This window comes from Prenolepis imparis, unplaced genomic scaffold (genome assembly GCF_030444845.1).
Source record: "Prenolepis imparis isolate NDT839.2.m4 unplaced genomic scaffold, iyPreImpa1.0 SCAF_8, whole genome shotgun sequence".
NCBI classification, from domain to species: Eukaryota; Metazoa; Arthropoda; class Insecta; order Hymenoptera; family Formicidae; genus Prenolepis; species Prenolepis imparis.
This window is the reverse complement of record NW_028141166.1, coordinates 10,262,559-10,278,605: the sequence shown is the minus strand read 5'-3', so window position 1 is coordinate 10,278,605 and position 16,047 is coordinate 10,262,559. Positions and strand designations below refer to the sequence as shown.

Genomic DNA, 16,047 nt, shown 5'->3' with positions numbered 1-16,047 from the left:
TAATATTTATGTAATTATAATTATAACGAATTTTTGTTTGTTATATATAATTTTTAAATTATGCACATATGTGATGCTTGTTTATTTAATAGAACAAAATACATATTTATTTCGAGAGGGTAGAAGCATCGATTTATATATGAGGAAAAATAATTTAACATACGCGAGATTTTTCAGCTCAAGTGAGCTTACATATAGATTGTTTTTTATTTACAACTAATTCTTTTGTGTTTACTGTCGTTTTTGACATTTCCGTTCCACACATTTAGCACCGACTCGCGTGCGGAACTCCTTGAATGAACGTGATCGTTGCGCATCGCGATTAAATATTTTTTAAACCAAGATATTTCGTAACGCGGCTGCGACATGACAGGATTATAAAACTGGCGTAATTCGGAGGATCTTACAGTTTTCGATCAGCTGATTCGCCAAAGGAGACGTGGTGCGAGGCGTATATTAGGCGTATAATAGACAGGGAAAACTCGCGGTAAGGACGACAAGGATGCTCTTTGAACGGGCGGTGACGTTTATCGTCGCCGTTGCTGTCGTCGGTGCTCTCGATGGACCAAAGTACGAAAAAAATATTCTGTGGACCGGTGGGCCCTTCGAGTGGCCTTGCCCGGCCACAAGAAGCATATTCAAGAATAGCGGTCGTTACATCTCGAAAAACGTCCTTGCCACCAGGGCTGCGATCTACAAGGACGACGCCATTCTTGCTTTACCTAGGTAATGGAAAATATATAATTTGCAGATTTACAAAACAATTACGATAGTGATAGATAATTTTTAATAACATGTTTATGTACTATAATTATATCTACGCACATTTTTTCAATTTAGTCCTCTTCTATCATTAAATAATGTAATAAAATTATTTTTGAATAAGAGAGAGGAGATCAGAATACAAATACATTTTTTTTGCTGATATTGCAAAATCACATTTTTAATGGTACAATTTTTGATTAAAACTTTCTCTCATTTATGTATTAAAACAGAAGTTTGTCTAAAACAAGTTTCGTTGAATCAGTTTATAAACAAAAAAAATAAATGTAATATTAGTGCAGTCGAGAATTACAAATTATATAACAAAGATTTATAATCTCGTAGATTGAAATCGATCTTTCTCAACTGTAATAGAATTTTTAAACATAACCAAATCACATTATTTAAAATTCAAAATTCATATCAAATTATTCAAAATATATGTTCACTTACAAAAACAGATCTGCTACAAAAATAATTCCATCAAAAAGCAACATTATTTTTTCTATTATTTCTATTATTTTTCTAATAAGTCACGCTGATATTGCAATTAAAAGTTCGAGGAATCGATATAATAAAGGAATAAGAATAAAAGATCGTGTGTCCGATTCATACAGCAAAATCATTTGTTTCTGATCGCGTTCAAATAAGGATAAAAAGGTAGCCGCACATTCTTGGGCAAGTCCGATTCCATAAGAGGAAAGTGCACTCTCGTATTGCGATTCACGTGTGTTACGTCAATAACTTCAGCAAAACACGCAGCGTAGGTCCTTATAGAAATTAATGAGATCGTTCGACGTAAGTCGATTGTAAGGGGGGCGCGGTCGTAATCATAGTTTCTCCAAGGCGGAAAGATGAAGCAGTCGTCTAGTCATGATATTTCGTTTGAAAGTAACGGGTTTTGCTTTGAATAGATCGAGAGAAAGGTATAGTAGAAACAAGGTTGTGTAGACCTTGTCAAAGGTCACTTGATACATAAATGTCCACCTTCGTAACAACGTTACGACATTATACGGACAACGACCGTAATTCGTCACAATTCTTAAAGGAATATTTAAAATATTTAGAAAGAATATTTAAATTTGTAAAATGTAATATATGATGCATGATGAATAATTGAAACGTGCAATATTATTGTTAATAACTGCATTTTTATATAGTAATCAATGCTAATTAGTGACAAATTATGCTCAAGGCGGATATAAATTTATTAATATTTATTTTCAATTTATTCGATATAGTAAATCGATCGAGAGATATTGAAAAAAATTGCGTTTTACAATAATATAATAAATATAAAACGTTTGACAATTTAAATTGCCGAGAAGATGTGCTAATATCTTCCGAAAAAAAATACGGAAGAATCAGAGAGAGAATCAGTCATCCTGATGATATCTTTAGAGTCTAAATATTTGCTTGAACATATGTGTTTCTTCAGATATAAGCCTGGAGTGCCAGCGACCTTAGCCAGAGTCTCGTTGAAAGATAAGAACTGCCAGGCCAATCTTCTTCCCTTCCCTTGCTGGTCCCTCCAAGAAGAGGGAACATGTTCCGCGTTGCAAAACGTCGTGGATATCTATTTGGATCCTCAGGAAATCCTGTGGGCTCTGGACACTGGTGTCGTAAATTCCCTCGAACAGCCTGAACGCAAATGTCCGCCAAAGATTGTTGCCCTGAACATAAAAACTGGCAAGGTGAGATAATTTGCGTATATATCTGAAACTAACGATAAAACGGCATGTATGAGTGTGTTGTCTAATTATTCCCGGAAAGTATCTTATCGAAGGAGCAATGTTCACTCATTGTTTATGTGGGAACGCTCTAATATACATAATATATTTATTTATTTAAATTATTATTAACTAAAAAGAATTTGTTCTCTTGTTTATATAATCTTTTGTTAGCACACATTGTATTCACGCAAGCCATATTACTCATTTACATTAATTTTCCTTTTTTGCTTTCGCAAGTGTTATGCAATAAGAATTTTAAACGCCTTCCCTACCGTATCAAATTGCCGCGAAATATACGATTAAAATACTACTTTTGTTCTTAAGTCGTATAATTATTAAATTAATATACCAATTAAATACAGAAAAGACAAGATCTAAGTTTGTTAAACAAATTGCGGCGATATGCTATTTCTTTACTTTGAGGAGAACAGATTTTTATAGTTATTTGAGAAAAATTATAAAATATGCAGGAAATACAATTTGTCAAGAGAATGATGCCTTGAGAGTAAATTTAATTCTTCTATAAATGTATATATAATTTTTCACCTTTTCTTCAATGTGTAGATACTCAGGCACCAACTGTATTGTTTTCCATACCATGACACTTTCTTTATTGCATCTGCTAGGCATCGAACACACATTCTTTCCCATTATATTATTTTATTTTCCGAAAGGCCCTTTATATTTTGTTTTGCGAGTTCCGACACATTTTTAATATTTAAAGACAGAAGGTTAAAAAAATAGGTTTGGACTGTGAAGAGAAAAGGAGAGGAATTTTCTAATATTTTACATTTTTCTCTGTTTCAATTGAAATTGCATTAACAAAAGATACTAAAATGACAACGTCATTTCCTATTCTAGGTCGTAAAAACCGTCGATCTGTCCGGCCTGACGAGCTCCGCATCCCGACTGCAGTACGTCGTAGCGGATTACAATTCGGACGGACGCGTGTTCATCTACGTGTCCGATGCGGCCTCGAGAGCAATTTTGGTGTACGACGTGACCTCGGGTCGCGGATACCGCGTGGTTCTTCCGCAGGCGGTCACCCTGAACTGCAGCCGCAGGGACGTGCTGTATCTCGCGCTGATGCACCGACAGGACGGTAGCACCTGCCTGCTCTTCACGTATCTGGGCAGCAACCGTCTGTTCTCCATCCGCACGGATCATCTCCGGAACGGAAACGCTCAAGGCAAGGTGCACGATCTCGGGGTGAAACCCGGGCGACTCGTCATCCTGGGCACCGACAACGGCAGCGCGCTTTTCTTCCGGTACGAGGGCGGCTCCGAGGTGTACAGATGGGACATCGAGACCGCCTTCATGTCCTGCAACTTCCAGCTCGCCTACACTAGCCCCTCGTGCGTCCTGGTCACGCACATCGTGCCTGATTACAAGAGGGGACAGATGCGCGTCCTCGAGAGCAACTTCCCGGATTATATGCAGGGCACCGTCGGCTGTGGTGCCAATCATGCGTTGAATCTTATGTAGAGAGTCTAGAGGAGTTTTATCTCGCCGATTGCGACTTTACTAGTCAAGGAGATGATGTATATCGTTGTTGCGAGCGCGAGCTAATGTACAGCGACGAAGGTTTCTCGGAGGCTTCTTCGTGATCCGGAGATCAATTTATAATTTTCTCGATGAGTTTGACCTATCTACGCTATTAATAATGCACCTCGCGCTGATTGTATCGTATCTCCATTGCCATAAATAAATATTTGAGATCTCTCTTATACACAAAAAATACACACGTACACACACACATACACATATACATACTTTTAATGCTGTAACGTCGAAATCCGAACTCAACGAAATATTATGTCGGCTGCAACGCGTTCTTTTGCACAGCCGACGAAGCAAAAACTCTTCAATAGTAAGCAAAATGTCAATCGCTGACATTCGATGAACAAAGAAAATAAATGTATTCTATAAATTCTGTGTTTTTTAATTTTTTCTTTACACACGCAGCGCAATACGTATTTTTCAATATTTGCATCATGAGATAAATCTTCAAGATCAAAAATTTAATCAATTTATTCACATATTTTTATTTTTTTTTTAGTTAAATTCAATAATTTAATTTGCGAAATCATCAATTGTTTTTAATTAAATGACTGCGCGAGAGAATCGTATGTATCACATATACCTTTAAATTGATCAAAAGTGCTTTTCGAGATCTAACTTTTTTACAGAATTTTACGTACTTTTTCTCACAGAGAAAGAGAGATTGTTTTCTCTTTGCTTTAATTAAATTACAAAACTATACGTAATATAGATTCCATTCTTTTAAAGAGAAAAAGAAAATGACAAATTGCACATTGTATACGTAATTAAGACATAAAAAAGTTAATCGTGTGTACCTAGATTTGCCCATAATATCTTTTTTTTTTTACGTCGATTCGCCTCGACAGTTTTTTGTTAAGGAACTCTCGCACTCCGAATAATTAATAAGTTACCGAGAATAAGTTTAATTTTTAACACCATACTAGTTTCCCGTTCAAATTTTTATACTTGATTTAGCAGCTTTTACAATGAATGTTTAAGCATTCCAATTTTTGTTTCTCTCACGTCTTCCAGATGGACATTGAACTTTGTTGAAAGCTATACGCTACGTTAAACTTTCAATGAAAATGGATATTCAAGATTAAATTACCTTCCTGGTTTTATACGATACTATATGAAAGTTTGAATATATTTAATTACAAGTTACATAATGTTTTAATGATTTTGAAATTAATTTTAAATTTTGCGAGTATTGCAAAATTATTTAAATTCGAGAGTATTGCAAAATAATATTAGAGCAAAGTAGACCGATTTTTTTATTGCATTTAATTACTAAAGAGCAAAATAAAATTTTAGTTTTTATTTCACAGTGGAAAACAATTATGTGTACTTATAAACTATATTTAAAATATTATTAAAATCTTTAAGTTCAAAAAAATTACTGTCAGATAAAATAATGATATTACATTTTGTAATAAAATTATGTTATATTACAAATAATATTGTTTAATACAAGAAAACATTTTTTGCACAAACAAAACTATTGATGCAGATTAAACAGCGATAAATTATAACGACAATCCACACGATTAAGATTGCAGTATTAGAGGTACAGAATAATAAAATGTACTATAAAATGTACGATTAAAAATATACCGTTAAGAGCTTTGCAGATTTTTCATACACTACCGAGAGGGAGAGACAAAAAAAAGCTTATTCGTCTACAAAATACAATCTAACTAAATCAGTTTGGAAAATACATTACATCCAATTGAAATATGCAGCTATCCGTTGAGAAATAGCTGGTAATATTCTGTTCCATTAGTAAATCGAATTCCAACAAAAGAAGAAGAAAATGATTGATTAAGAAATGTCATGAATGCAAATTACATCAACAACGTAAAGTTAAATAAAAATATTCTCGTCAATATTAATGTCAATTTTATATTCATCTTTTTTAGATTTAATCAAAAAATAAAATAAAAAATAAAAAGATAGAAAAAATAGACAAAATAAATAAATGAGAAATTTGATAAAACAAAAATAACAAAAGAGAGAAAGGAAAGCAGATTTATTTTGTTCTAGGACAATAAGAACTATCTTCTCTTAAGTAGAAACAATTTACAAGAGTGCAAAATATCAATTAAATATGTTCATAATAAGCACTTAACAGCAGAAAACGAATAATATTATAATAAACAAACATAGGAAAGGAGAAATGCGTATATATACATTTCTTTTCGACTAAAGTAAATCATGTGGCATTTGGTTAAGTTAAAATATAAATTTATGTTACTCTATGATTCTAAATAATTAAGTTGCAAAAGATATACATTCTCAGAGTTATTAACCCGACGAAAAATTTTTAAATCATCCGCATATATAATAGAAATTTACAATGGTTGAAGACAGAGAAAGAGAGTCAGAGAGAGAGAAAAAAAAGAGAGAGGGAGGGAGATATGTATGAATTGTTTATTGTTATCACCATAGAACTATTCTATAATCATACAAATCATAAAAATGTATCGACTCTTTTATTTTCTTTGACAGTCATGAAATTAAAATAAAATTAATCCGACAGAACTGAAATAAACGATTAATGTAGGACGAGTTCTTTTCCACGTGGCGCGAAGGTGGTTATCACGCCAGATAATTATCTTCATGTAAATGCCCTCTATAACTATTTGCTCGCTCTTAGCCCCACGTTAGATTGAGAATTTACTTGTCGATCTTTCCAAGTCGTCGTTCCAGGTCGATAGTGAGCCACTTCCAGTTAATCGTGGGAATGGAGGGCGATCGTGATCGTTCCATGGTATTTCCCATAGCGTTTCACGCGATATTGAGTAACAACAAAATAGTCCGATCTGTATACGACACAATACGGACTCACGATCGATTCGCGGTGAATCGAACTTTACCGTATCTCTTGCATACCTCATTTCCCTATCCCGCGCTGGCTGAAAATTGCACAGAGTTGCGATAATTAAAGATTGCACACTCTGTTAGCGAAACATCAGCCAGCTTTTTAATCACCAGTTGTAGCATTGCAAAGAGTTCGGGATAATAACACAAAAAAAGGTATAAATGCGTCGTAATTTTTTATATTAAACAGAATTTAGCACACATGTTATATCCTAAAAAATGAAGAAATAATTTTTTAATATATATAAAAACAAATATAAAAAACATCTTTTCTATGTACTTTTTATCTAAATTAATATTATTTATTTTTTCAATTTGTAATAATTTTTTGTAATTTTTTAAATTTGTAAATTATTTTTTGCAAATAATGTGGGCGTGCATGTATGATATAACGCAAAAAACTACATATACCACCCAGCGAGAAATGATTGGTCGAATCGACGTCAATTCAACATCAATTCGACCAAATTGACGTTGATTCGACCACCATTTCTCACTGGGCAATAAATATATCAAGAAGAAAAATTATGAAAAATAATGATCGCACACGGTCATCATGCTTTTCTTCAATTCATCATGCTTTCCTTGGTCACACCTATGAATCAAATCGTAAATTGCATCTTGTTCAATGGGTGCGGTCTTTAGTTCCGGGCACTTTCGATTGAAACCAAGGACATTTACGTAACAATTATAATGCTATAGTTCCAGCACACATGTCGTTTGGTGTCGCATTATTTAATGGTGTTTTTTAATATCACAATGTTTTGCTAATGGCGATTGATGCTTTATTACAGGATATTTCATCTTAATCGCTTCGAATAGTTCTTTTGCAATTTTAAAGAATTATGGAATCTACTTTCTTTCTCTAATATAAGATTTAATCGATTAATTTATAAGACATTAAGTAATAAATTAAAGGTATAGTAGTCTGCTGTATCGCATACAAATTTAAAAAAATGAAAAGACATACATGTAATAAAAGATTTAAATGAAAGCTCCGAGATAAATTCTTTTTAAGTTTTATATATTTTATTTTGATAAGACGTAAACCGAGTAATTACAATCATTGAACTATTGAACTAATTGAACTATTTCAATAAGTTACAGTAAATATCATTGATATTACAAAACATAATATCAAGCACGCGTAATACATTACGTTACGCGTGATATTGATAAATGTTACGGGGAATCCCATACGATCGATATGGCTTCAATCGAGTTTTTCTTGAATTAAGTTACGCATGTTAATTCCCGTAATTGATTATTAAAAAAAATTTTAATAATTGTATTTGTATAAGTCAATAAAATTAAAATATAAATAACATCTCAGCTTTTATACGCATATTAATAATTCACATTTTAATAAGAATTAGACACACACACACACAGATGATAATTCTGTGTAAAAGATTTAAATAGAAACCAATTATAATTTTTTTCAATAGAAAAGTTATATCGAGGAAAGTGCTGAATTAAATCTTAGAAGGATCAATAAAACAATAATAACTGAACCATATCGTATCTTACTTTGTTATCAATGATAATTAGGTTGTTATTACAAAAAATAATTCCTCACAACTCTTATCGCAACATCAATTATTCGTGCGTAAAGAATTTCTTTTCTTTGATACTTTATCGCGATGAAAGCGATATTATTAGTGACTCTGATTTGTACAAGTTAGAATAAATACGAAAGGGTGTGGATGTCAAATAATAACACGAATCACTTCTCTCCCCACCTTGCGAAGAGAGATTCTCACAAAATTGGCTACCGTTCGATTTCTAGTCTCGGAATGGCTCGTTCGTGTAGTTATGTGCACTGCCCCCGGATAGACCGATTGTGCGTACAAGTAAAAGTACAAATGCGTCTCGTTACACAAACGTGTTTGAATTGTCCTGTCTCCTAGTGCAAGTCTCAGGTCGATGCTGGAAAATTGGAACAGTCAGTATTATATCGATGGTACTATCGGTGGTACACGCCCGATATCGTTCTCGCGATAGTTCACGCTTGTGTAGTGCGGATTTATCCACTATCAGTGATAGTTATATTGTTAAGCTATTCTCACATTCCTTGTGTTTTTAAAAGAGTGCAAAGAGAGCTTTGATTTATCGAACATTAGCTTCTAAATTTTGAAACATGAGGTAAGAAACGAATGCAAGAAATTACGATATAAGAAATATAAAAAAAGGTCATTAAAAAAAATTTCAAGATATTAATATATTTAGAAATATGTATAACTATATAGAAATAAATAAAGAGTATATATTATATATACTCTTTATTTTAGAGTAATTTATCCCCCCTGAAGCTCGTCCCTCCTTAAGCTATATCTTTCCGCAGTATCTGAATATCTATATGTTTCTCTCAAAGTGTTTAAAAATATTTAAAAAATAATTTGATTAATAAATAGTTTTTATAAAAGGAAAAATTAATTTAAACATCTGTCTATTTCTTAATTTTTTTTAGGTATGTGTTATTCCTGCCGACGATATTGTCGCTTCTATACGTCAGAACGAAGGCGGAAATGCTGGAAACCGTGGTGCAATGGCAATTGCTTGATTTCGCACTGCCACGTGATCGTAGTTTTCTCAATCAGTATCGACAGGAAAATATAGTGCTGACGGGAATCGAAATAGCCTGGGATAGGATTTTCGTCAGTACACCCAGTCTACGCGCTGGTGTTCCGGCCACCTTGAGCTTCTTCCCTAGAAAGGTACCCTTAGGAAGTAGCCCGCAGCTTCAAGCGTACCCTTCCTGGGATTGGCACGGTGCTGGGAAAGGAGAGATCAATTGTACCAAGCTGATTTCGGTGTATCGAATCAGACTGGACAGCTGCAACAGATTGTGGGTTGTTGATGCTGGTGTCATGACATCGATCGACGATTTTATGGCCGTCTGCCCGCCGAAAATTTTGGTCTTCGATTTGAAAACCGATCAGGTGGTTCGTTACGTCACTCTTCCACGTCAGGTGAGCAAATTGATTCAGTAAAAAGACTGATTCAGTGACATGTGCTCTGTAAAGAACCGAAAATAATTTTTTAGTAGCTAAGATAAGCTAAAATAAATATATAAAAATAACTGAAAAAGCAAATAATTGGGAAGAACAAAGTTGTTCGTAGATAAAGATATACAGAAGAAGATTATTTAGGTCTTTGTGTAAAAAGACTTTTATTTATTAAACTGTTTTTAGACCCGACAATAAAATTTTTAATTCAAATGTTTTCAAGTTTAAATTTAAATATATTATGTGACAGATAAAATTATAAATAGAATTGTCATGAATTTGTCGCAAATTATTATAAAATCGTCTAAAGTGAATTTTAAAAAATTGTTGCTAAATAATTCAAAAGTTATCAGATACTCATTTTATTTATATTAATTAGTATTAAATTTTAAAATGCATTTGTTTTAAATAGATATATATATAATTAAAAAACACAGAAGAGAATAAAAAGAAAATTTTAGAAATGACGAAATCATCTGCAAATGACTAGTACAATCACTTTAATTTACAATTCGAATAATTGAAAACCGGTTTTATTACTTTACGTATCTATAAAAAGCAAAATAGAATAGATTTGTGTTAATGCATATATGTGTGTATGCTAGTCTAACAATGAAAAACAAATGACTGAACACATCGTTATGTATCAAAGTAATTGATCTCGGTTATTATTATTGGTTGCCTTTTTTCAGGTGTTGAGACCAAATACTTTGCTGACTAATTTTGTCATCGATGAAGTTTCGGCAAAAACATGTGATGACGTATTTCTCTACATAACAGATACTCTCGGCCCAGGTAAGATAATTTTTAATTAAATCGATATAACATATAAAAAAATATTGTATTTTAAACACAATATTTTTAAAATTTATTTAGATAAATAATGATATAATAAACTTCTTTCTGTATTTTTTATTTCACCATTATTGAAATATAAGAAAGTGTATGTGCGTAAAAAATAAAAAAGCAAATTTAATAAACATTTCTCTTAAATAAACACGTAATTTCTTTTTTTTTAAATTATATTTTTTTAAGCTGATTAAAACTTGTTTTTTTATTATTACAAGAAACACTTTATAAACACTATTTTTCTTGAAAAATTTGGGGAAGAAAAAATTCTAATATCTTTTTAGGAATTGTTGTCTTCGATGGTGTTAGAGATAGGAGCTGGCGTCATGTTCATGCATCCATGTATCCTAATCCAGATGAAGCAACGTACAAAGTGAGCGTAATATTTGATTATTTAAAAAAGCATGCATTAATAAAGTTAACGTATATATATGTTACATAAATTATTTATATATTTATATAATTATAATAAAAATAGAAATATCAAGAATGTAAGTGAAAAACTGTACTGTGAAAAATACTAAATAAGATTTTTGATAGAACTGGATAAAATCATTATCGAAGGCTGTCCAGACAGAAGAACTTTATTAATAGAACACAACGTAGAATACATCTTTCTTAATGTTCAACATTTTTCGTTACGAACGTTAACAGAATAATAATACTCTTTTCGTCTCTTTATAAATATTGGTGCTCGTTCTTTTTTCTCTTTTTGATCTTTTGTTGTAATAGAACACATTCCAGCATTGACGGACTGACATATCATCAAGTGCATACATATGTAAAAAAGAAGGGACGTCGCTATTTCTTACAGCATTATTATTTTGAAATACAATTTTTATTTTTAGTCGTCAATTATAATAATGACAGAAAATGATCGCGCGTTTAATATCTAACACTTGTCGCAAATATCTTTCGAGAAATATTACGGCACAAAATGACTTTAATAATCATATTTTTTTAAAATTTATTGTGATATTTTACAATATTTTCTCAGGCTTATAACAGATTCAAGAATAAGTTTTTTTCAAATTATATAGACTGATATAATAAATATTGCTCAATACTTATGGTCATAAAAATTTGCTATAATGTTTATTAACATAATTTATGCTAACATTACATAAAATATCATAAAGTATAAGATATGTATGCATAATATATAGAAGCAATGGAATTTCTTTAATTGTATGTATATTGTATATTATAATATTATATATAATATATTAGGGGTTTGCAAAAGTTCGTATGATTAAAAAAATTTTATTTATTAATAACAAATAAAATAACATATAATATTTTAATCCAATTAGTAGTTGTTGCTATTGACAACTATTTGCGACTTTTCGGGCAATAATTTAATCCCACGTCGATAAAATAACTTATCTTTTGAAGCAATCCATTGCTCGATCCATTTTTGCACTTCTTCAGCATTTTGAAATCGTGTATTTTAGGTAGACCGTGTTGTATCGATTTAAATAAATGAAAATCAGTTGGGGCGATCTCTGAAGAATACGCTGGTAGGACTTCCCAATCCAATTCGAACAACGTCTCTTTAGTTGCAACAGCAACATGCGGTCTGGCGTTATTGTGTAGCAGGATGGTTCCATTTTCAATCGCGTTAAATATGAAGTTATATTCGGAATTATGATTTATCAGCCATCAATTCTGATTGAATATGGTCAACATTTAAAAACAAGAAAGCAACTTAAAAGAAAATAATTACTAAGTGACTGCAACCTAATCTAACACGCCATTTATTTGTAACCTTACGAACTTTTGCAAACACCTAATATTAGTGGACCATTCTCTGCAGATCGGAAGTGATACTTTCGAGTTCCTGGACGGCGTAGTGGGTATAACATTTTCGCCGAGATTTCGAACCGTTTATTATCAACCTCTGGCGACCGATCGCATCTTCAGCGTATCCACCTCGGCGCTGCAAGCCGGACCGCTTTCTTTGGGACAACAGTTACCCGTGACCTTGATCGGTAGAAAGTCAAGTCAAGGTCTAGCACTGACTGTAAATCCTCTAGATGATACAATCGTGTTCGCCCCTTTAACTGAGACCGCGATTGCGTCATGGCAACCACGAACGAATCAACAGAGGTACGAAATAAATCATAAACGAAAGACTTTTTTATTTTAATTATTAAATTACTCCAAAAAGTTTGATAGCACACACACAATGTCTCAATCTAATGCAAATTTTTAAAGTTAACATTCGTCAAAAATATTTTGTAAAGAAAGAGAGAGAGAGGGAAAGAGAATATACACATAATTTTATTAAGAGCATATATTATATACATATACATATATATATATATATATTTTATAACAAATTTTTATAATCGAGGATAACAAAATCTATAAGAAAATCTTAAAACCGGTTTTAAGATTATTTTATCCACAAACGATTATAACAACGATAAGAAATGTATTGTATAAATCGTATCTTAGGTAAATCACTTGCAGTATAGTGTCAAACTGTTAAGATTTTCCATAAGGAAAAAATAGTTGCTGACGTCAACTATTTTTCTTCGTTATCTTAATTATTTCAAAAACGGGACAAAACAGTTTGCGAATATTTTAATTCTCGTATCTAAATGTTATTAATAGAAATATTTCATGACATTTTCATATACTTTTTTAGTGATATAATAATATCCTAGTCTATAAGGCGCGCGATAGACTTATTAATCTAGAAAAAAATTTTTAATTTTATCGTTATTATGCAATAAATATTAGATAAAGATGTTTTTAAAATATCTATTTCAATTCAATTATTTTTTAATTTTGATTATTATTAAGTTTATTAATTATGAAATAGTATCAATTATATTCTTATTTTATTTATTATATTATAACTATAATTGGGGATATTGAACTATAATTATAATTATATATAAATCTAATTATTAAATTATATAAATATAATTACTCAACTTTGTTATACTTTTTCTTTTAGAATACTCGCTTATAGTCCAGAGGAATTACAATTTGTCGCCGAGATCATATGGGCGAGACACGACAATGGCAACTATTGGGTAATGTCATCGAGATTCCACAAGTTCTTCATGAGACAAGTTGACACTCGTCAGATTAATATTCGCATTATGAAGATCAGAGCGGACAATCAGGCGCTGACTCCATCTCTTAATCAACAGATTGATCCGTCTTTTTCGTTACATTTTTATAATAATACTTTAGGATTCTGAAGAAAAACATTGATTGTAGAAACGTGCAAATATATATAAAAAAAACTGTGCCAGCAAATGACATTGATGTTTGAAAAATATCGTCAATAGAACTTGATAAGGAAATTAAAGTAATAAAAACGTAGCAGAAAAACAAGAAATATCTGCGATAAAAAATAAAATAATATAAAAAATGCTTTGTAGATGTTTATAAAATAAAATATTTTGTATATTTAAATGTTTTCTTTATACTAAACATTTTAAAAAATTGTATTAATTCTTTAATTATATTTATATATAAAATTAAAGTGCACTACTCTTTACTCAAGTGTTGCTTGACTTTATTGAAAAACTAAGTTTAATTCAATATATTGCTGAGTTCGCAAATTCTTCTACGTAATAATGACATTCGCATTCTTTTGCAATTCATGCATTTCAATATCCCAGTATACTTAATAACTTATATTTGTAAAAGATTTGCAATATTTCAAGCTTGTTAATATTTTTAACAATATTAAATTTTAATACTCCTTTTTTTCAGCTATACAAGGCATGATTTTCAAAATATTTTTTTCTCATTTAAAGTCAATTTGATGCATATAAAAAGATTATATAAATTTTTGAGCGAGAAACTCAGTTAAGATGATAAATGAAAAATGGCTCAATGATACATATGTAAAATAAAATTATAAAAAAGATCAACAAAAATAACTGTCTATCCTATCCTATACTTATATATTTTGTTTATGTCCAATTTTTTTAAAAGCAAACAAAACCTGTTTCGTCAATTAAAATATAATTTTATTTATAAAAATCCATGTAAAAGTATTAAGGTGAGAACATTGAAATCAAACTTCTGCTAATAATTTCTTATTAAGAACTTGTATATATCTAATCTCTCTTATTTTTTAGTGAATATTTTTTGAAATAATAAATAAATAAATAAACTATTTTTTCAAATATGTATCTTATAATATAATAGCTATTTATATGTATTATTATATTAACAGTTAACAAATATGATTATAGGAGTTATTGGAACATGTGCGTCATGTTATTCTGCAATTAAGGATTAGCCTTCCTCTTATCGAGGAATACGCTAATAACCGCCATCGAAATTACGTATAGAATATCTCATAATGACGAATGAATTGAACGCGAATGACTCGACGCGCAAATTGTCTACATAGGTATATAGATGTTTTCTGTACATACATACATACATATATTTCTCTATTGATTTCAGAAAATGTTGACAATTGATGTTGCTGGAAGGAAGGAAGACCGTTTATGCAAATAATAGTATCCATTACACAGATGACATCACCGCGTTTGCCTCATCGTTTTTTCAACTTAAATCTATTAAAATGTCAGCAATAGTGGGTGATATTATACTATAGATAAAGCGAAATAATTTCCATATTTGAAAGACGCAATTTTTCTAAAGTATTTATTTTCTAAATTCTAAAGTATACATTGATTGGTACATTTTATCTGTCACATATAATTTAATTCAAATGTGCATGTGTATATATTTATTAAATATATTATAAAATAAAAAAAGATAGTTTTATATTATTATTCTTTCTCGCGTTTTTTCTTTCTGTTTTTTTCACTCTTTTTCTCTTTTGATAAAAGAATTACTTATCACGTAAATAAAAGAGTAAACGCTGCAGTTGTATAAATAATATTTTATTTACACATGTGTTAAATATTACGAAAATACGAGACAAAAATAGCTGTATAAAATAATTACAATGTTTGAAACTGATGTTTGAACGATCACAATATTTGAATTGACAAGAGTCTGCAAAATTTATTTTTTATTCTTGAGATATGTTGCAAAATTGTTTTATGCGATCGGCTCATAAATAAATAAATTTAAAATTGAGATAAAACCGGAATTAAAGTATAAATATATACACCAATCAACACTGATCGCATCAGCCTCGTGTCGCAAATTACTGCAGTTGATAATTATCTTTTTTTTTTCTTCTAATTAGATACAGTACCGGCCAAAATTATATTACCTTTCGATTTTTTTAACATAATTTGTTTTAAAGTGCACGGATTTTT

At 30.9% G+C, this 16,047-nt stretch overlaps 2 protein-coding genes across 2 annotated transcripts; both read left to right on the top strand.

Annotated features, from left to right (window-relative positions):
* The first annotated feature begins 399 nt into the window (after positions 1–399).
* On the top strand, positions 400–4,425 carry Yellow-g2 (L-dopachrome tautomerase yellow-g2). Its single transcript, XM_083044717.1, has 3 exons — positions 400–726; positions 2,201–2,456; positions 3,357–4,425. The coding sequence occupies exons 1-3, from the start codon at positions 503–505 to the stop codon at positions 3,978–3,980; spliced, it is 1,104 nt and encodes a 367-aa protein (XP_082900843.1). The 5' UTR covers positions 400–502; the 3' UTR covers positions 3,981–4,425.
* Positions 4,426–8,818: 4,393 nt separating this feature from the next.
* LOC145939987 (protein yellow) lies at positions 8,819–14,169 on the top strand. The gene is made up of 6 exons (XM_083044716.1): positions 8,819–9,062; positions 9,388–9,889; positions 10,618–10,720; positions 11,059–11,147; positions 12,591–12,883; positions 13,743–14,169. Exons 1-6 carry the CDS (start codon positions 9,058–9,060, stop codon positions 13,990–13,992), a joined length of 1,242 nt encoding a protein of 413 aa, XP_082900842.1. The 5' UTR covers positions 8,819–9,057; the 3' UTR covers positions 13,993–14,169.
* The last annotated feature ends 1,878 nt before the right edge of the window (positions 14,170–16,047 follow it).